The 20,182-nt window shown below is 38.0% G+C and overlaps 2 protein-coding genes and 1 pseudogene across 4 annotated transcripts; 1 reads left to right on the top strand and 2 right to left on the bottom strand.

Annotated features, from left to right (window-relative positions):
- Positions 1-3,178: 3,178 nt before the first annotated feature.
- LOC145957687 (uncharacterized) lies at positions 3,179-4,141 on the bottom strand. The gene has a single exon (XM_083074104.1). It carries the CDS (start codon positions 4,139-4,141, stop codon positions 3,179-3,181), a length of 963 nt encoding a protein of 320 aa, XP_082930230.1.
- Positions 4,142-7,691: 3,550 nt separating this feature from the next.
- On the top strand, positions 7,692-10,961 carry LOC109816999 (aspartyl protease family protein At5g10770-like; annotated as a pseudogene). Its single transcript, XR_014433807.1, has 2 exons — positions 7,692-8,868; positions 9,222-10,961. The product of XR_014433807.1 is annotated as an aspartyl protease family protein At5g10770-like (transcript).
- A 2,063-nt stretch (positions 10,962-13,024) lies between these two features.
- Positions 13,025-15,245, bottom strand: LOC109816995 (cyclin-dependent kinase B1-1). 2 transcript variants are annotated; one of them, XM_020382185.3, is made up of 4 exons: positions 15,104-15,245; positions 14,308-15,039; positions 14,091-14,229; positions 13,025-13,425 (listed from the first exon to the last, which is right to left on the bottom strand). In XM_020382185.3, the coding sequence occupies exons 2-4, from the start codon at positions 15,024-15,026 to the stop codon at positions 13,333-13,335; spliced, it is 951 nt and encodes a 316-aa protein (XP_020237774.1). In that variant the 5' UTR covers positions 15,027-15,039; positions 15,104-15,245; the 3' UTR covers positions 13,025-13,332. The 2 variants fall into 2 exon arrangements, with proteins under 2 accessions (XP_020237774.1, XP_020237775.1); XM_020382186.3 differs by having other exon boundaries at positions 14,308-15,035; positions 15,104-15,241.
- Positions 15,246-20,182: the final 4,937 nt, after the last annotated feature.

Genomic DNA, 20,182 nt, shown 5'->3' with positions numbered 1-20,182 from the left:
AAAAATTTGTCCACTTCAATATGTTTTGTACGATCATGTTGTACCGGATTATGAGCAATATCACATGCAGCTTTGTTGTCGCAATACAACTGGATTGGTTGCTTAGTCGAGTATCCCAAATCTTCCAGTAGTAGCTTCAACCATAATGCTTCACAAAGGCCAAGTGCCATAGCTCTAAATTCAGCTTCTGCACTCGAGCGGGCAACCACACTTTGTTTTTTACTTCTCCAAGTTACAAGATTTCCACCTACAAATGTGAAATAACCTGAGGTAGACCTCCTGTCATCTATGGATCCAGCCCAATCTGCATCTGTATATACATTTATGCCTTGATCATTAGTGTGTTTAATGAACAAAATACCCCTTCCAGGTGCAGATTTCAAATATCTTAAGATGTGCATGACAACATTCATATGTTTTTCTCCTGGGTTATGCATGTATTGACTAACAACACTTAATGCATAAGTAAGATCTGGTCTGGTATGAGCCAAATACATTAATCTTCCTACAAGCCTTTGATACCTCCCTTTGTCAACCGGTACCTGATTTGGCTCGAGACACAATTTCAATCCTTCTTCAAGAGGAGTAGTAGTAGGATAACAACCTTCCATGCCTGTTTCTCGTAAAAGATCTAGAATATATTTTCTTTGGGAAAGAAATAGTCCTGTTTTTGATCTGGAAACTTCTATCCCAAGAAAATATTTCAAAGAGCCAAGATCTTTCATTTCAAATTTTCTAGATAAATAGTTTTGTAGGGCTTTCCTATCCTCATGGTCATTTCCAGTAACCATCATATCATCTACATATATAATAAGAGCAGTGATTTTACCATGTTGTTTTTTTAAAAACAACATGTGATCTAAATTGCTTTGATGATAGCCAAAAGCAATCATTGCCTCTGTAAATCTTCCAAACCACGCCCTTGGGGATTGCTTCAAGCCATATAAGGATTTCTTTAATCTGCACACCTTTTGGCTATGCTTTTTTGGAATCATACATCCTGGTGGAAGTTGCATATAGACTTCTTCAGATAATTCTCCATGGAGGAAGGCGTTCTTTACATCAAATTGTTGTAATGGCCAATCAAAGTTCACCGCTAAAGATAACAACACTCTAACAGTATTAAGTTTAGCCATAAGAGCAAATGTCTCTGTATAGTCTACCCCATAAGTTTGAGTGTATCCCTTTGCCACTAGCCTTGCTTTAAACCTTTCAATTGTGCCATCCGCTTTGTGCTTCACAGTATAAATCCATCGACATCCAACTGGTTTTTTTCCTAGTGGACAGTCAACAAGTTCCCATGTTTCATTTTGTTGCAAGGCCTTCATTTCCTCATTCATCGCATTTTTCCATTGAGGATCAACCAAGGCTTCCTGTACATTGTTAGGAATAGCTACAGTAGATAATTGATTTGCAAATGACTTATTTGATTCAGACAAACGATGGTAGGAAACAAAATTATTCATGGGATATCTAACCTTACTAGAAAGAGTAGGTTCATACGTGGATTTAGGAATACCTCTAGTGTGACGTTCAGGTAGTTGTTTTTTTGTTGGCTCAGACACAAGATTAGGAGCATTGATGATAGCAGACGATTGGTTAGGTGTGTCATCAAGAAGCTCATTCAAAGATATAGGGGAGGTCATACCAAGTTCGGTCACCACTTCATCATTTGAAGTCCTATTTATTTCATTTTCCTCTTCATCAATACAACTTGATTGCAAGTTATCTCCATAAGAATTATCACGGCTGCAATTTGCTTCTAAATGGTCTCTAACCTGGGAATCAATTGTTGTAGAAGTATTTTTTTCAAAGCAATCAGAATCTTTAATGGACTCACCTTTCTCAAGATATGCATATTCTTTGCCATCATAGTCTAAAATTTGCAGTTCTTGATGGTTTTCCCCCTGAAGTGCAGATTCTGAAAAGAAATACATTATTTTTTCATGAAAAACAACATTCATGCTGATAAACATTTGTTTAGTTGGAGGATGGTAACATCTATACCCCTTTTGGTGCATAGCATATCCAAGAAACACACATCGTAAAGCTCGAGGTGCCAATTTATTTTGGTTCTTTTGTATATGGACAAATGCTACACAACCAAAAACACGAAAAGGCAAATCTGCACTACCAATGCTAACCACTTTGTTAATGAGACTCTGTAGTGGCGTTTGAAATTCATTAGAGCTAGAAGGAATTCGGTTTATAATATATGCTGCCACAGTAAGAGCTTCTCCCCAATAAGACAAAGGCATATGAGCTTCTAATAATAAAGAACGTACTACCTCCAATAAGTGTCGATTTTTCCGCTCAGCGACGCCATTCTGTTGTGGAGTATTAGGGCAAGTCGTTTGATGAATAATCCCATGTGCTTCCAAGTACCTCTTGAGGTCTAGACTTTGGTATTCACCACCATTGTCACTACGAAGAACTTGAATCTTTGTATTATATTGGGTTTCAATCATTTTGTGAAATTTTTGAAATATCAAATTCACTTCTCCTTTGGATTTCATTAACCATAACCAAGTCATCCTTGTACAATCATCTATGAAAGTAACAAACCAACGTGATCCCCTTAAAGTAGAAATCTTAGCAGGACCCTAAACATCCGAGTGTATAAGCATAAAAGGAACAAGACTTTTATTCAAACTGAGTGGGAAAGGTACACGATGACTTTTTGCTTGTTCACATACATCACAATGAAAAACAGAGACATCAAACTTTGCAAATAATAAAGGAAACAATTTTTTTAAATAACCAAATGAAGCATGTCCCAGGCGACGATGCCATAGCCACATTTCAGCTTCCTCCTTTTGATTGGTAGCACTGTTCACCACCAAAGCACTTTCTAACTTCCTAGAATCTTTTGACCCCAAGTCCAAGTAGTATAATCTTCCTCGTTTAACACCATAACCAATCGTCTGTTTGGTCTGAATGTCCTTAAACACACAAAAATTAGGCCAAAATATAACAACACAATTTAAAGCTGTAGTGATTTGAGAAACAGACAAAAGGTTATACTCAAGGGATGGAACAACTAAAATAGAATCCAAAGTCAAATTATTAGTAAGAGTTAAGGATCCTTTGCCAATAACAGAGGTTGTGTTACCATTAGCAGTGGAAATCAATTCTTTTGAGGATGGTTTCATGGATGAAATTTGTCTAGAATCAAAAGTCATATGATCGGTGGCACCTGAATCACCTGAATCAATGCACTGGACTCCTTAGAGGCATCATCTATGATCTTTGCCTCAACAACAGCTGTGGTTGGATTCTTTCTTCGTTGATCCCGGTTGTGATCCCACCACTCTGGATAGCCATTAAGTTCAAAACAACGACTCTTAGTGTGTCCTTGCTGATTGCAGTGTGTGCATTTAAAATTTGAGTTGGCTTTAGAGTGATTTCCTTTTGTTTGACCTTGCCAATTTCGGTTACGAGCTATCATGGCTGTGCTATTAGAACTTTCAAATTCGCCTTTCCAACTTGCTTGACGCATTGCCTCTCGACGAATCAATGCATAAGAGTTCTCCAACTCTGGGATAGGTTCTTTGCGTAAGATCTCTCCACGAATTTGTTCAAACTCACTATCTAATCCAGCAAGGAATATATGCACCCTTAGCCGTCCAATTGATTTCTTGTAAGTTGTGACATCTTCAGGATCTTTCATGACAACCTTATCACGATGATCCAATTCCTGGAAAATTTCTACCAGTTCTCCATAATACTCCGAGAGAGGCCTACCACTTTGTTTGGCAGTAAAGGCTTTTTGATTTAAAGTATAAACTTGTAACTCATCACTTCCATCATAGAATGCATTAGATAATGCCTTCCAAATTTCACGCGCAGTGGCTAAGCGTAAGTAACGCTTCATGATTTCTGGGCTCATGGATAATAACAACCACCTATTCACCTTTTGATTCTCTGCATACCATTTTTCATAATCAGGATCTTGCACCGCAGGTTCTTTCTCCTTGTCTCGAATATATGAGAGTTTCTCCTTCTCTGCAATATGCATTTCCATGATTTGCGACCATATGTCGTAATTTGTTTCGGTAAGAATGATGCCAGCATTGAAGGCACTTTCAGATTGAATAATGACAGGAGTCGATGTAGACCCAGATGATTTGGGTGAAGACATCTTATGGGTATTAAAAAAAAGGTTAAGAAAATGATGGAGCAAGCTGGAAAAAAAAAAAAAAAAGAGGGCTCGTGATGCCATATTGTGAAAAAAGGTTTTCAAGCTTGATTTTTATTATCACAGAGAATGATTTTATATACAGTAATAGCAGAGAGGATATATCTCTGAAACACAATCAAATCCCTATAATTAAGTTAATTCATATAATTAAGACAATCCCTGAAAACTAGCTAATGTAGCAAATCAATCTATATTTGATTACGATACAGTGAATCAATAAGAAATCTCAACATTTATTTCACATTTGGATTTACTATAAGCACGAATAAATCAAAAGATATTAACAGAATTACATGCGCCTATACCAGAATAATATTGCCTATCACTTTGGAGTACTTATTATAGGAATTCAAACATGTTTTATGTATGATCATTACCAGAACTCACTAAATATGATATAACTTATTGATCTAAATCACTAAACTTGTTTTATTATATTCACCCACTACTAAATACGATATTATTTATTTATCTAAATCACTAGAAAATGAAGCAAACTCTTTAACTAAACTAATTATACTTGGTGGTGCTATACTTCGAATAGAGTTTTAGGTGTATTGCCCTTTAATACATTTTATGCGAGTATTAAAAAAATTTAAATGAATTAGGCTTTAAGAACTCATCAAGATTATAATATGTCTTCAGACTTGAAAAGTACTCAAAAGTATTTAGATCATCCACGAACTACCAATAGAATTCTTATATCAACAACAAAAATCAAATTTCACATATATGAACTTACTCTTTACTAATTAGACCAACCCTTTGTTGGTTAACACCTCAACAATTTATTTATTTTGAAAGCATGTTTGGTGAATCTCAAAAACATGGCCTGCTCCAACAACATACTGGTATGTCTTGTGTATGATAAAAAATACCACAGTATTTTATGGAGAAAGAAGACAATCATGCTAGAGTATGCAATGATACCATACCAATATTCAATTGTTTTTGTTGGAACGCATAAAGGTAGAAAATTAAACCTCGTTTTGAGTTGCAAATGCCTATGTCTCGGAACAACAAAGAGGTCAAATTTTACTATAAAATCCAGAGGAAATGACACTAATTGGATTGGTTTGGAGTGGAACTTTTTCACGTATCGTTTTCTCAAAACTGATTACGCTGTCCATTTTTTAGTTTTCTAGTAGAAAACGAATAATGCCAGCAAGTAGACATTGGAACATGTCATGTCCTTGAGATTCAACAAAGACATAGTATGAGACATTGACATTTGCCAGCACACACTAGGGTCATGTTTGGATAATTTTTTTTCATAAATACTAGAACATAAATTGAGTTTCTTTTACACATTAAAATTAACTTGTGCATGCCCTTTATATTTTTAATGAAAGTTAAATGTATAAGTAGTGAAAGTTTAAGAAGAATATTTTTATATATTATTATTGTATGAAATTGTGCATTAAATATATAGTCCTCAATAATAGAGTGAGAAAGTTGAAAAAAAAAATGATTTTTTCCACAAATATGCTAATTATAGTTTCTTAATTTACAGAATATTAAATTTCAAGTTTAAAGGAAATTTTTTAATCCCTTAAATTAAGAAAAAAAAATATTTCATCACTCCCTCTCAAGTTGGTACATAGATGTCCCACATGCCCAACTTGCTTAAAGCCTTTGAGAACACTTGAGATAAAACTACTTTAGTCAAGATATCTGTCAATTGAGTCTATGATCATATCCTTGGTAACTCCAATATCTTCTTGTCTAATTTCTCCTTGATGAAGAATCTGACTACTTCTACATGTTTGGTATGATCATGTTGAATTGGGTTATCAATTATATCACATGCAATCTTATTGTCACAATACAATTGAATTGATTGCTCAAGTGAATAACTCAAATCTAACAAGAGACATCTTAGCCATCGTGCTTCATATAGCCCAAGGGTCAACCCTCTAAGTTTAGCTTTTGCACTTGAACATGCAACAACACTTTGTTTTTTAACTTCTCCATGTGACAAGGTTACCTCCAACAAAGGTAAAGTAACCTGAAGTAGATCTTCTGTCATCTATAGATCTAGCCCAATCAGCGTCAGGATATACACTCACACTTTATTGTGTTGATTTTAGTTACTGGTGCAAACATTTTTGTATAATTGATTCCATAAGTTTAGGTACCCCTTGGCCACTAGTCTTACTTTAAAGCCCCCAATCATACCATTTGCTTTTTACTTAATTGTATAAACCCATCATCATCCAATTATTATCTTGTTTGATGGATAATCAACAAATTCCCATATATTATTTTCCAACAAGGACTTTATCTCCTCATTCATAACTTCTTTCCACCTTGGATTCATTAGGGCTTCTTGTACATTGTTAGGAATAGATACAATAGATAATTTATTTTTAAATGAATGATTTGATTTTGACAAACAATGATTAGACACATAATGGCTCATTGGATATCTAACCTTGTAGGAAATTTTAGGTTCATAAGTGAGCTTAGGGATACCTCTATTGTATCATGGTAGTAGTTATTTTTTGGACAATTCAACTACTAAATCAAGAGCATCATCAGCCAACGATTGGTTTGATACGACGATTTCTTGAGAAGTTACATGTTCCTCCGATGGTGGTGAACTTATTACTTCCATTTCTTGATCATCATTTCCACTACTACCTCCCACTTCTTTAGATAGTCTTATTTCCTCAATACATTCATATCATTATCTAGAGTCAAAACTTCCTTGTGTTGCTCCCCTAAAAGATCTAGCTCAAAGGAAAAATACATGGAGTCTTCATGGAAAACAACATCCAAGGTAATATACATTTGTTGAGTTGGAGGATGATAATATCTATATACCTTTTGATGAGTAGCATATTTAAGAAAGATAAATTGTAATGCTCTAAGAACTAGTTTGTTATGTCGATGCTTATGAAGATGAACATATGCTACACAACCAAATATACGAGGAGTCAAATTTGGGACAATTGGTGTAGTAATTGCTTCTAGTAAAGGCATGCAATGATGTTTGAAAAACAATAATGTTGGAGGGAACTCAATTAATCAAATATACAACAAAGGTAATTGTTTCTCCCAAATAAGATAATGACATATGTGTTTATGCCAATAAAGCATGAACAACTTCCAACAAATAACGATTCTTTCTTTCACATATTGCATTCTATTAGAGTGTGTTAGGACAAGTTGTTTGGTGAATAATTCCTTTTACATATCCTAGTATCGTTGAAATTCATAACTTAAATATTCACCTCATATCACTACATAGAATCCACACCTTTACACCTCATTGAGTATAAATAAGTTTGCTAAACCTTTGAAACAACAAATTTACTTCACTTTTTGACTTCATCAAACACATCTAAGTCATTCTAGTGCAATCATCACTAAATGTAACAAATCAATGCGATTCACCTATGGTGGCCACCTTGGATGGACTCCAAACATTAGAATGTATAATCATAAAAAAAATTTACTTTTATATAGCTTAATGAAATTAGATACAATGACTCTTTGCAAGTTCGTAAACAACACACTTAAAACATGAAACATTATATTTTGTAAATAATCTAAGAAACGATTTTCTAAGGTATCCAAAGGAAACATGTCCCAAATGTCAATGTCATAGCCAAATCTCATATTTACTTCCTTTTTCTTCATATTTGTCCACTGTAAATGCTTGGTGTGATTGAGTTGAATTATGTGACTCCAATTTCAAGTAATATAATCAATCATGTCTAGTACCATAGTCAACTGCCTACTTTATTTTGATTTCCTTAAATACACAATAGTTAGGTCAAAAAATAACAACACAAGCTGAAAGTGGTAATTTGATAATAAACTTACTCATATTAGTTTCAACACCTCCATAATCGAATTTGCTCATACATTCGATATTATCTAGCTCTGGTACCAAATTAGAGTTTAAAAAGAATCTTTTCATATATATTATTAATATACGAAATTGAGCACGAAATACATAGTTATCAATTACAGAGTAAAAAAGTTAAAAAATAAAAATAAAGTAACTTTTGCCCATAAATCTGTTAATTATAGTTTTCCAATTTACAAAAAATTAAATTCCTAGTTAACGAAAAAAAAATCTGAATCCCTTAAATGAAAAAATATATATATTTTAACGTAAATTATGTGGTTTGTGTCTCTCATGTTGAGTGGAAAAGTTGTAACGCTTGGAGGGGACTGAGTCTTATCTGAAAGGGCTTAAGACACCAATATGATGATTGAAAATCCGAAGTCCCTCGACCCACTTAACCACCACCACCATATGAGAATATGCACGTGAAACTCCAATAATTCCTCATGCACAAGTGGGGTCTAAAAGCCACCACTTCCTCTTTCGTTCTCATGCCAAAATACACTTCACAAAACAGAATCTCCTCCATCAACCCTTCAACTTCAACGCTCCTCTCTCTCTCTCTTCTTCTCAATGTTTCTTCTCCCTTAAACTTTTCCAACACTTTTTTTTTCTAATTTGTCATACTTTACAATTCCTCAGCATCATCCCCAGTAATGGCTACTGCAATGTTGCCATTCTTTCTGTTCCTTGTTTCTCTTTGCCTCATCAATGCAAATGGAGTGCATTCTTTTGAAATGAAGAAGATGTTCAACGTGCAAATGCTGCAGAAGAAACAATACCCAGGGTTGTCTCCTCCCAGAATCGAGTGAGTTTAGAGGGAATGAGAAGTTCATAGGTTTTGTTTTTCTAAGCTTTATGCCATATTTCACTTTGGATCTAATACTCCTTAATGAAAACTACTCTTCTTTTTACTGTTAGAATCTAAGTAAAAATAAAAATAAAAATAAAAATAAAAACTATCATCGGTCTCTCTTTTCTTTGTCAAAGTCTTAAAGAAGAGATTTGCTACCTTTGACAAAGCATATCTTGACTTTAATATCACTTTGGATTATATTATTTTTTATTAATAAATTCTGCTTCAAATTAAAAACTTAAGACCCTGTGGTTTTATAACTTTATTAGTTCAGAATTGAAATCCCTTTGAATGTGAATTCTCAGGAAGGGAGAAAGGTGCTATTATAATGGAAATGAAGGACAGAGGACACTGCACAGAGAAGAAAATTGATTGGAATAGAAGGCTTCAGAAGCAGTTAACATTAGATGAACTTCACGTTCGTTCAATTCAAAACAGGATATGAAAAATATCCTCTAGCCATAACGTAGAAGCTTCACAAACCCAAATTCCATTAGCTTCTGGTATCAACTTGCAAACCTTAAACTACATTGTGACTATGGGAATAGATAAACAGAATATGACTGTGATAATTGACACTGGAAGCGAGTTAACATGGGTCCAATATGAGCCATGCATGACATGTTATAATCAACAAGGACCTGTGTTTAAGCCTTCAACCTCCTCTTCCTATCAATCAGTTTCATGCAATTCATCAACCTGCTAGTCTCTTCAACTTGCCGCAGGAAACACAGGAACATGTGAAAACAATCCTTCAACTTGTAACTATGTGGTTAACTATGGTGATGGATCCTATACTATTGGTGACCTAGGCGTTGAAAGCCTTAGTTTTGGAGGTGTTTTAGTGAGTAATTTTGTGTTTGGTTGTGGTAGGAACAACAAGGGTCTATTTGGAGGAGTATCTGGTCTTATGGGCTTGGGAAGAAGTATACTCTCATTGGTATCTCAAACTAATGCAACATTTGGAGGAGTTTTTTCATACTGTTTACCAACAACAGAAGCTGGTGCTTCAGGGTCATTAGTTATGGGTAATGAGTCTTCAGTTTTCAAAAATGTTACTCCCATTTCATACACAAGGATGCTTCCAAATCCTCAGCTTTCCAACTTCTATATTCTTAATCTCACTGGCATGGATGTTGGTGGTGTGGCTTTGCAGGCTCCAGGCTTTGGCAGTGGTGGGATTTTAATTGATTCTGGCACAGTCATCACAAGACTGCCCTCACCTGTGTACAAGGCTTTGAAGGCAGAGTTCTTGAAACAGTTATGGTTTCCCTTCAGCACCAGTGTTTTCAATTTTGGATACTTGTTTCAATCTCACAGGGTATGAGAAAGTGAGCATACCTAACATAAGTATGCATTTTGAGGATAATGTTGAGCTGAATGTGGATGCAAGTGCCATATTCTATATGGTGAAAGAGGATGGTTCTCAAGTTTGCTTGGCCATTGCAAGTCTTTCTGATGCATATGACACTGCCGTTATTGGGAATTATCTGCAAAGGAACCAAAGGGTAATATATGATACCAAATAGTCCAAAGTGGGATTTGCTGAGGAGCAATGCAGTTTCTCTAGAATAGGGAATTTTGACATAATATATGCCATTCAAGACTTGAGCAATAGCCTCAGCAAAACCTTCCAGTTCTTTTCATTTGTCTATTCGGACCACATATACATAACTATATTTGCCATATAAAGAATTAATAGCATCAAGAGTGTCATTTGACATTTATGAGGGTTTACCTTTATTTATCAATGTATTTTAAAGTTTAAGTTATGGAACAAAGGAAGGTTTGAATTGTAAATGGATTCATTACCTTGATATAAAAGATATTGTAATGTTGCACTTTATAAGTAAGGAAGCTACATGTATATCTTAATTTTATCAACAAGGCAGATTACAATGTTCTGTTTGTTGGTCTGCGGCTTTGTGAAGAATTGCCCCTCCATTGATCATTACAATTTCCAAAAGAAACAATGTTGTTTTTACTTGCGTATAAACCAACTAGCATCACAATTAAACCCGGACCAAACGGATACTTGTAACAAGGTCTTGTTCACTAATTTGGCGTTTAGTATACAGGAATTTGTTTTTAACTAAAGTTTTTTTTTTTTTTTTGAAGTCTCAATCCTAAAACAGAAGTTCTTAGAAAAATTTATAAAATGTAGTTAATTATTAGTTAACATTTTAAATAATAATAATTATATGGTTACTTTTAACAAATTTTATGCAACATCACTCGATTTCATAATCATTGGTTATGCTTACAAATTAACAAAAATCTTTTAACGTGTTTTGTACTTGATTATTGTCTTGTTTACTTCAAATTGTATACATTTTCATTATGCAATTATCTTATTTTCTCTTAAAATTAGATCATTACATGTTTTGTTTATCAAGTTTTAGCATTCTTTACGAATTAACATGTGTAAGATTTGATGGTTGTTAATTTCATACTACTTTGGGGTTATTTTTAGCCAATGGTGCTAAACTGAAGCACCAATCGTACCGTCAGACAATGAAGTTGTTATAGGAGATGGCACAGCACTGAAGAATTGTGGGACAACCATTTGATGATTTAAATTTTAAAGTCAAATATTCTTTTTTCAAATTCGGGTCAAATATTTCAAAAAAATAAATTATATTTTCAAAAATATTCTTAATTAAAAAATGAATAAATGAAAAAAAACAACATACACTATTGACAATAATAATCATAACCATCTTAATGACAATAATAATAATGACAATAATATTAATATTTTTAGTGATATCAATAACATTGAAAAAGGTTATGACATGTTACAGTTAGTAACATAATTAAAATAATGTGCTAAAAAAAATCAAAAGATTAATTAATAACCTTAACTTGTTAAATTTCCCCGTATTTAGAGAGAATAAAATTTTAAAATTTTTATTAATAAATTAACATTTAAGAATAGTGCCCAAAAAAAAATTTTCTTTTATTAAACACATAATACTTTCACTCTTAAATCTCTTCCCAAGAGATGTGAATGCATTTGTATTATAAAATATTACCAAAGTTAAAACTTAATAATTACCCCCCACCCCCAAAAGTTTATAAAAATAAGTGAAAGCTCCAGTAATTAAGTAATAATGTAGTATATATCGAATACCATTATTCATACATATTACAATTATAAGAAAACTTCGTATTTTAATTTTAATATTGAAACAGAAAATTTATTTAATTAAATATGGGTAATTTTAAGTATAAACCCTAATATGTAAGAAATTATCAATTATCAATATCAATTATCAATTTATTAATAAATATTATAATTACTACTCATAATAAGTATGAATCTGAACACAACGCTTTTTCCTCTTAAAACAATAACACTAGCCCAGATATTCCTATATTGTATTAATTATCGTTCCTAAAATTAACATGGAATACTATTTAACTAATCCCAAGTAAAAAGACTGTACATAAGAAATAACGATATGACATTTTTTTTAATTCAAATACCTCATAAAATTAAATTATTTCAGATTAAAAAACAATAATAATTCTCCACACAAACGGCATATCATACCTCACCAATGTGCTTGAAATCACAAATAGTATGTATACCTTCTCTTTATAATTATAACATGTCATTTTACTTCCTGGTTTTACAAAATTCTTATTTTAACGTTTTCCCTTCATTATTTAAATCTATCGTTTTGTATACAAAAGACTAAAAATATACATTTTAAAATGTCCGATTAAAGTAAAAAAATCATACAATCAAACACTAAAGGCGCACACCCTCTAACATTAAAAATAAGAATTTACCTGTAGAAAATGAGTTACTCAAATGAGGATCGACAATAACATCTGAAAAAAGGTCAAGTTGTCCATAAATATTGGTGTTGATGTTTACTGCCTAACCTTAAATTTTGGCTTTCTTTGTTGAAATCGGGCGATCTCCTTAGTAGGACACCGACAAATTGCATAAACAGAAAACCATAAAGATGGTCATTTGAAAACCACAAAGCCATATTCTAAATTGATATTACTAACGACTAACCTAAAACAACAAAATATTATGCACTAATAGCATAGTCATGGACTATCCCTTTCAATTTCAACTGAAAATTCAACCAGCCTTAAATGATAAAATATTATGCACTATCATAGTTAAAAACATAGTCATAGACTATCCCTTTCCATTTCAACAGAAAATACAACTTTTGAGGAGCATTAAGTTCTTCACGGGTCCTACAGAGACTATGGTAATCATGAACTGACCTAAAGAGTGGACTGTTCATATCACCAAGATGATGACGAAATTTAACACAAAAAAAGTGACATATCTTTGAACTCCATCCATGAATTAATTTTCATAGACTGCTATTATAACACTGCTTAACAGACACTTCCTGCACAAAACCTTTTGACTTAGAGGCACAACTAAAATTGAGACTTGTCAAGACTGTCGAAGTAGGGATGATCAAGTGCCGCCTTGGCAGATATTCTCTCAGAAGGATTATACCTAAGCATTTTCTGCAGGTCAAAAAAAATATATTGTTGAATACGGGGAAAGTGAAGGTAGTTATTTAAAGCATAGGGTATATAATTGGGCTCAGTCTAAAAACTAATTCAAGTATATGGTGTATAACAAACTCCAATCAACTCTCAATCTAAAAATAATCTTTCAATGACATTAATTATTTTTCATGAACTCCTTCTATCCCTTTTTATAGGACTAGAAAGTAAAAACCATGCCATCCTTTTTCTTTACATATGCATCTAGTGATTTTCTTTGTGTACTGTACCCCCAAATCCCAAAAAATGGAGAGAAGATATTATTGTATTACACAAGTACATAACCCAAAATTAGCATAACTCTAGATTAATACTTCATTTAAGATTACATGACAGCCTAAGATATGCAACAATGCATGATTGAGTGATTATCATCCCGTTACTGATTTAGCCGAGGAAAGATACATTGAGATAAAAATGCATCAGAACAGCTACAGCTACATGTGACAGGCTGTCAAAGTCCTCTTGATTTTGTTGGATGGTTAAGATACAGAGCATCCATGGGAAAGCGTTTAGTTAATCAAATCAGTTGGGAGTTTGTGGTGTGTAACTAGGTAAAGGGCTATGAATTGAATTGAGAAGCATAAAGCATTGGAGTTAAGAAAGGAAATAGAAATACAAACCGAGAGAAGGTCGAGTCCGTCAGGTCCTAAGGTGGGCACATTCCTAGCCAAGCTCTGAGGCTCCCAGCGTGGGTAAACATGCCAATCCCGCAGAGAAGTAACTCCCGGCCATTGCTCCTCGGTTGGAGTCCCCAACATCCTTGAAGGATTAAAATTAAAAATTAGCAAACAAAGTATGAAATGTGAGAAGTAATATAAGGTTTAAAGAGAGACATACTTGAATATGTTAATGAGCTGCTGGAACTCAGAATCGCCAGGAAAGAGAGGTTGCCTTCGGACCATTTCAGCAAAAATGCAGCCAACGGACCAGATATCAACTCCGGTGGAGTAATGGGTGGCGCCAAGGAGAACCTCAGGGGCCCTGTACCAGAGAGTGACAATCTCATGAGTATAGCTCTTGAGAGGAACGGTGAAAGCGCGACCAAGGCCAAGATCGGCGATCTTGAGAATCCCCTTGTGCTGGTCGAGGAGAAGATTCTGCGGCTTGAGGTCGCGGTGGAGGACTCCATGGCCGTGGCAGTGGGCGACGCCCTTGCAGAGCTGAAAGAGGAAGCTCTGGAGGAGGGAGGGGGGAAGAGGCCTAGGGTTTGGGCCCTTGCGGTGGGAATCGATGAACTTCTTGAGGTCGGTGTCGAGGTATTCGAAGACGAGGTAGAGGATGGGCTTGGTGTGGGCCTGGGGGTTGGAGGAGGCGGCGTGGGCCTTGGGGACCTTGTCCACGTGTTCCACGTTTAGGAGGCGGACGATGTAGAGGGACTGGGAGAGGAGTTGGAGGAGGGAGACTTCGCGCAGCGCCGTCGGAGGTACCCCTTCTTCGTCCATTTCCAGACGCGTTTTCTTCAGCGCCACCAATTTTCCGCTGGCTTTCTCCCTTGCTTTGTACACTTTCCCGTAGGTTCCTTCTCCCACCTTCTCCAGCTTCTCGTACTTGTCCATTGTTTGTTCCTGTCTAAATAAATAACTGATTTCAGATAGATGAGACAACAACAAGATGAAGAAGAGAAAAACCTAACCTGGTTGCTGAGAAGAGATTGTTATTTGTTATTTGTTAGGGCAAAGGATTTGAATGGGAGAATTGGGAAGGGCGAAGAGGTGTAAATTGTAACCTAACGTAACGGACACTTCCAGATCTACCCACTAGCCGCGCCCTTTTCCATTTCAAATTCTCTTTTCATTATTTCTTTTTTCTTACATCACCTTCCTCTCTTCTCATTCAAATAATTAAATCAGTTAACTTTCTTTCAATTTTTTATCCGCACTAAAATTAACATAATATAACATCAATTATTTCTTTCATTCATTTATTAATTAATATTTGTTTCATTAATTAATATTGTACCTGCTTGAGAGTACACTCGTAGTCTTCTGGGGTGTAAGAGGGCCGAACGTGAGCTTTAGGTGGATTCTTCGGAGGGGGGACGTACCTGCAAAAGGCACTCCAACGCTCAAGTCAGGATATGCACGATTTTCTAGGGTAATAAAATGAACAGTGACCTACCTCGTTACGTGTGACTTATTTATAATACCTGACATGGGCCTGAGCATGGTGGGCCTTCTCTGACATTTACCAAATTAGGTAATACGATGTTAATCAGCTGATTATGTTTTAATCATGTACTTATCCTTACTAATCATAATCGTCGTTCTAGTAGTTCACCTAATGGCCGAGCCGAGACAACACGGCCGAAACGTCCTCTCTCGGCTTCTAGCCGAGCCGATAGGGGAAGAGCACAGTTCTTAGTCCCCTGTCGGACCGAAGTGGTATTTGAGCAGTATCATCTGATAGTATATGTCATGCCGGTCCACGTGGCCGATCCACGTGGCCGAGCCGAGATGTTACCTGAGCTGCGTCAATATCTGATAGGACATGACGTGCCGGTCCACGTGGCCGATCCACGTGGCCGATAGGGTCCTTCCGGTACACAAGCCCCCCAGCCTTGAGGAGTGTAAGGACGTAAAGGGTAAAATTGACTTTACATGTTATGACGGTTGAGGTGGAGTGGGGAATTGTAACCGTCGGGCATTAATCGTGGGGTGTTAACGTGGGTATGTGGAGGGTTATAACCGTTGGGTTGATAATGGTAACGTAATGATGAGAGGAATTTGAAAAGTTGAAGCCCATGGATCGTTGGATCATATTGATCTGACGGTCCCTAGGGGATTAGCGGTTACCATTTGTATTTTGTAAACACTATAAATAGGGGTGGTGGGGACCAAACCCTAATGTGTTTACTTGGTGATAGCGTGCCATTGCTTCGAGCTGACGTAAAGATCAACCTTGGTCGCGAGTTCTTGACCGAAGTCGACGTCCGATTTAAGGTACGTTTTGATGGCTGATTTGAATATAGATGTAGAGGATAGGGTTTCTGAGGCGGGTTCTACTGGAAGTACTAGAGCTATTTCTGTCGAGGTGGGTTCACGTGAGCCTTCTCATCCGAGGGTTTCAGACTCGGCAACGCAGAGGTCGGTTAGCGTAGAAATTGTTGAGGGGTTCGAGCAGTCACGAAGTATGGAGGAGGCTTCTTCTCTCGAGGTGACCGAGGACCGACCGAGTACTCGCCGAGTCGGTTCGACTTCGCGTCGGTTCGGCCCTATAGAAGTTCCTGGCTATAGGTGGGTTCATGGGGAGGTGGGGAGTGTATTTTCTCGGTATACTGACAAGAGCTCGATCGCTGTGCTGTTCGACACGGAAAATTTTGTTACGCTTCCAGAGCGTGAGGTACCATCTGGTTTCTTTTTTGATTCGTGCCGGAACGATGGGTCATGGGAATCGGATTTTGTTTTTCTTGGCCGAGGGAAGTGTAAATACCACTTCTTTTTTGTGTACGACTACTTGTTTCGTGATTTGGGGGTGACTCTTCCTTTTGACAAGTTTTTTATGGGTGTGCTCCGTTTGCTCAACGTTGCACCGACCCAGTTACATCCAAACAGCTGGGTCGCGATGCAAGGATTTCGGCAATTGTGTCTGACACTTGGTATGGAGCCGACTCCCCATTTGTTCTTGTATTTTTACTCGTGTCGGCCTACGAAGAAAGCGAAATGGTTGTCGCTGGTTCGGGCGGAGCATTGTTTACTTCAGCTGTTTACTACCTCCTATAAAGGATTCAAAGTGGGATTCTTTAAGGTGATGATTCGGCCAGAAAACGGCAACAAGTATTTTTTTGATGGTGCAGGGAATGCCTTGTTTCCTTTATATTGGACTCGGTCGCCGAGAAAATACGACATGGTGTCGAAGTCCAGGATGTCTGCTGAGGAGAAGGCTGACTTGGAGGTGTTGGAGAAGCTGCCACGGCCGTTGCCGTGCTGAGATCTTGTTCGTCTCGTGAAATCAGCCCAGCCTGTTGATGATTTAATTGGTATAGTGTTTGTCCTTTATTTAAATTCTTGCGTTGCCATTGATTTTGACTAGTGTTTGTGCAGGTATCATGGCGAACTACGACGACGAGTTAGATATTCGTGCCCTGATCCAGAGCCGAGTTGTAAAGCAATCGGCTCCACATGGGGAGGACCGGGCTCCAGCACGTGAGACGGCTCGGCCTCAACCGCAGCCAAGGGAGAAGAGCAACCAGGATGCCTTAAGGGCGAAGAACAAAAGGAGGGCTGAGGCCGAGGCCGAGGCGCGCCGGCAAAAACAACAAAGGCTGCCCGCTCTTGTGGCTCCTCAGGGGCTTGTGAGTCCCAGCTTCTTGGCTTCGAATGTCAGTGCCCAAGATTACTTGAGTCAAGACCTGACTTCAGAGATGGGGCAGTCCATACTGGGACAGATGACCGCGTCCCATAAGTGGACTTTTTTCTGCGAGTTACAGGCTCGGGCCCTGGCTTTGGCTCAAAGCATTATTATGCAACCAAGTGCCGAGGCCGACGGACTGCGCCGACAGCTGGCCGAGTCGGAGAAGTCCGTGCAGGAGACCTTGGCAGCTTTATCCGAGGCACAAGGGCATGGCAAGAAATGCGAGGCGGATCGTCGGAGTCGTCAGAATGATGACCTGACCTTGAAGGTTCAAAGGTTGGAGCATCTGCTGAAGACCGAGGCTGAGAAGTCTGCTTTGCTGTTGAAGGAGCTAGAAGCCGAGAAGAAGGAGTTCGGCTCATACCGGGAGAGGGTCAGGAGCAAGGTTTTTTCTCAGCATGAAGCCGGCTTCGCCCAAGCGGCTCGGCAAGCTCGGCATTTTTGGAGTTTGCCTCAGGACTTTCAATTTGATATGTCCATGGACTTCTATCGAGGGAAATATGTCAATTTGACCCAAATCCCACCGAATGAGCAGCCGGACACTGAAGTCCCTGTTCGTTCTGAGGCCGCACCGAGTGGAGGCGGTCACGTGCAGGAGGAAGTGGCCGAGCAGGAGCCTTCAGTACAAGGGGAGCCCGAGGCACAGACTTGTAAATTGAAACGAAAGCCACATCCTTGGCCGAGAGACATCTCGGGAGGGAAGACTTGTAAATTGAAACGAAAGCCACATCCTTGGCCGAGAGACATCTCGGGAGGGAAGACTTGTAAATTTTAACGAAAGCCACATCCTTGGCCGAAAGACATCTCGGGAGGGAAGACTTGTAAATTGAAACGAAAGCCACATCCTTGGCCGAGAGACATCTCGGGAGGGAAGACGTGTAAATTTTAACGAAAGCCACATCCTTGGTCGAGAGACATCTCGGGAGGGAAGACTTGTAAATTGAAACGAAAGCCACATCCTTGGCCGAGAGACATCTCGGGAGGGAAGACTTGTAAATTGAAACGAAAGCCACATCCTTGGTCGAGAGACATCTCGGGAGGGAAGACTTGTAAATTTTGCATGAATATAGAGCAAGACATAAATAGCTAAATTGTATTGTTATTGATGATTGAATGCCTCGTTAAAAACCTTGCCGGCCAAAAACCTCTTTTCACATTTTTCTAAGAGGAAAAAAGACCGGTTCAAGGAAAAGAGTGCACCAGAAGACGTTTACACATATACATGAAGTGAAATCCTAACTGTAATAGGTCTTCAAATGGGTAGAATTCCATGTCCGGGAGATGATCTTGCCGGACAATTCTTCTAACTTGTAAGAACCATTATTAAGGGTGTGTCTGACTCTGAATGGGCCGTCCCAATTTGCCGCTAGTTTCCCCTCGGTCGAGCTTCCTCGTGCCGAGCCAGTTGATCGCCAAACCAGATCACCTTCTTGGAAACTCCTTGGTTTTATCTTGGAGTTAAATCGCCGGGTCATTCGTTGTTTACACGCTTCAGCGATGACTTGGGATTTCTCTCGGACCTCGTCCACGATGTCTAGTTCAGCTCGGATTGCACCATCGTTAGACTCCTCATGAAAGTGTGTTCATCGGAACGAAGGTTCGCCAACCTCGACTGGAATCATAGCATCCGTGCCGTATGCCAGCCGGAACGGAGTTTCCTTTGTGCTTGATTGAGGTGTGCATCTGTATGCCCAAAGAACTTCAGGAAGCTCTTCGGCCCATAATCCCTTTGCCGTGCCAAGCCGTTTCTTTAATTCGGTGAGAAAAACCTTAGCTTCGGCTTGTCCGTTAGACTGTGGGTGCTCGACAGAAGTGAACCGGTGTCGGATGCCAAGGTTTTCAAGAAAGAAGTTGAATTTCTTATCCGTGAATTGTAGTCCATTATCGGAGATGATTGCGTATGGGATGCCGAACCGGGTGATGATGTTTTTCCATACGAATTTTTGAACATTAGCTGCTGTAATGGTAGCTAGCGGCTCGGCTTCGATCCACTTAGTGAAATAATCAACGGCCACTACCAGAAACTTGCATTGACCTTTAGCGAGTGGAAACGGGCCGAGAATATCAATGCCCCATAAGGCAAACGGCCAAGGGGCGCTGACCGAGTGGAGCTGCTCAGCTGAGGCATGTATTAGGTTGCCATGCTGTTGGCATTGCTTGCACTTCTTAACATATTCGGCGCAGTCGGTTTTCAAGGTCGGCCAATAGTAGCCGGCTCTCAGCACTTTAGCAGCTAAGGTTCTTGCACCTGAGTGTGATCCGCAAATTCCTTCATGGACTTCTCGTAGAACATAGTCGGCTTGTGGCTGGTCAAGGCATTTTAATAGGGGTGTAGAGAACCCTCGTCGGTATAGTTCACCAG

This window comes from Cajanus cajan, chromosome 5, assembly GCF_000230855.2.
Source record: "Cajanus cajan strain Asha chromosome 5, NIPB_CcT2T_4, whole genome shotgun sequence".
Taxonomy (NCBI): Eukaryota; Viridiplantae; Streptophyta; class Magnoliopsida; order Fabales; family Fabaceae; genus Cajanus; species Cajanus cajan.
The sequence above is the reverse complement of the archived record's forward strand: the minus strand, read 5'-3'. Positions and strand labels throughout refer to the sequence as shown.

Bases quoted from the DNA above. Each gene is read 5' to 3' on its own strand.
- LOC145957687 (XM_083074104.1), bottom strand. From the start codon at position 4,141: ATGTCTTCACCCAAATCATCTGGGTCTACATCGACTCCTGTCATTATT.
- LOC109816995 (XM_020382185.3), bottom strand. From the start codon at position 15,026: ATGGACAAGTACGAGAAGCTGGAGAAGGTGGGAGAAGGAACCTACGGG. The intron at 14,230-14,307 runs GTATGTCTCTCT...TAATCCTTCAAG, and splicing joins CAGCTCATTAACATATTCAA to GATGTTGGGGACTCCAACCG. The intron at 13,426-14,090 runs GTTTGTATTTCT...TTTGACCTGCAG, and splicing joins ACGGACTCGACCTTCTCTCG to AAAATGCTTAGGTATAATCC.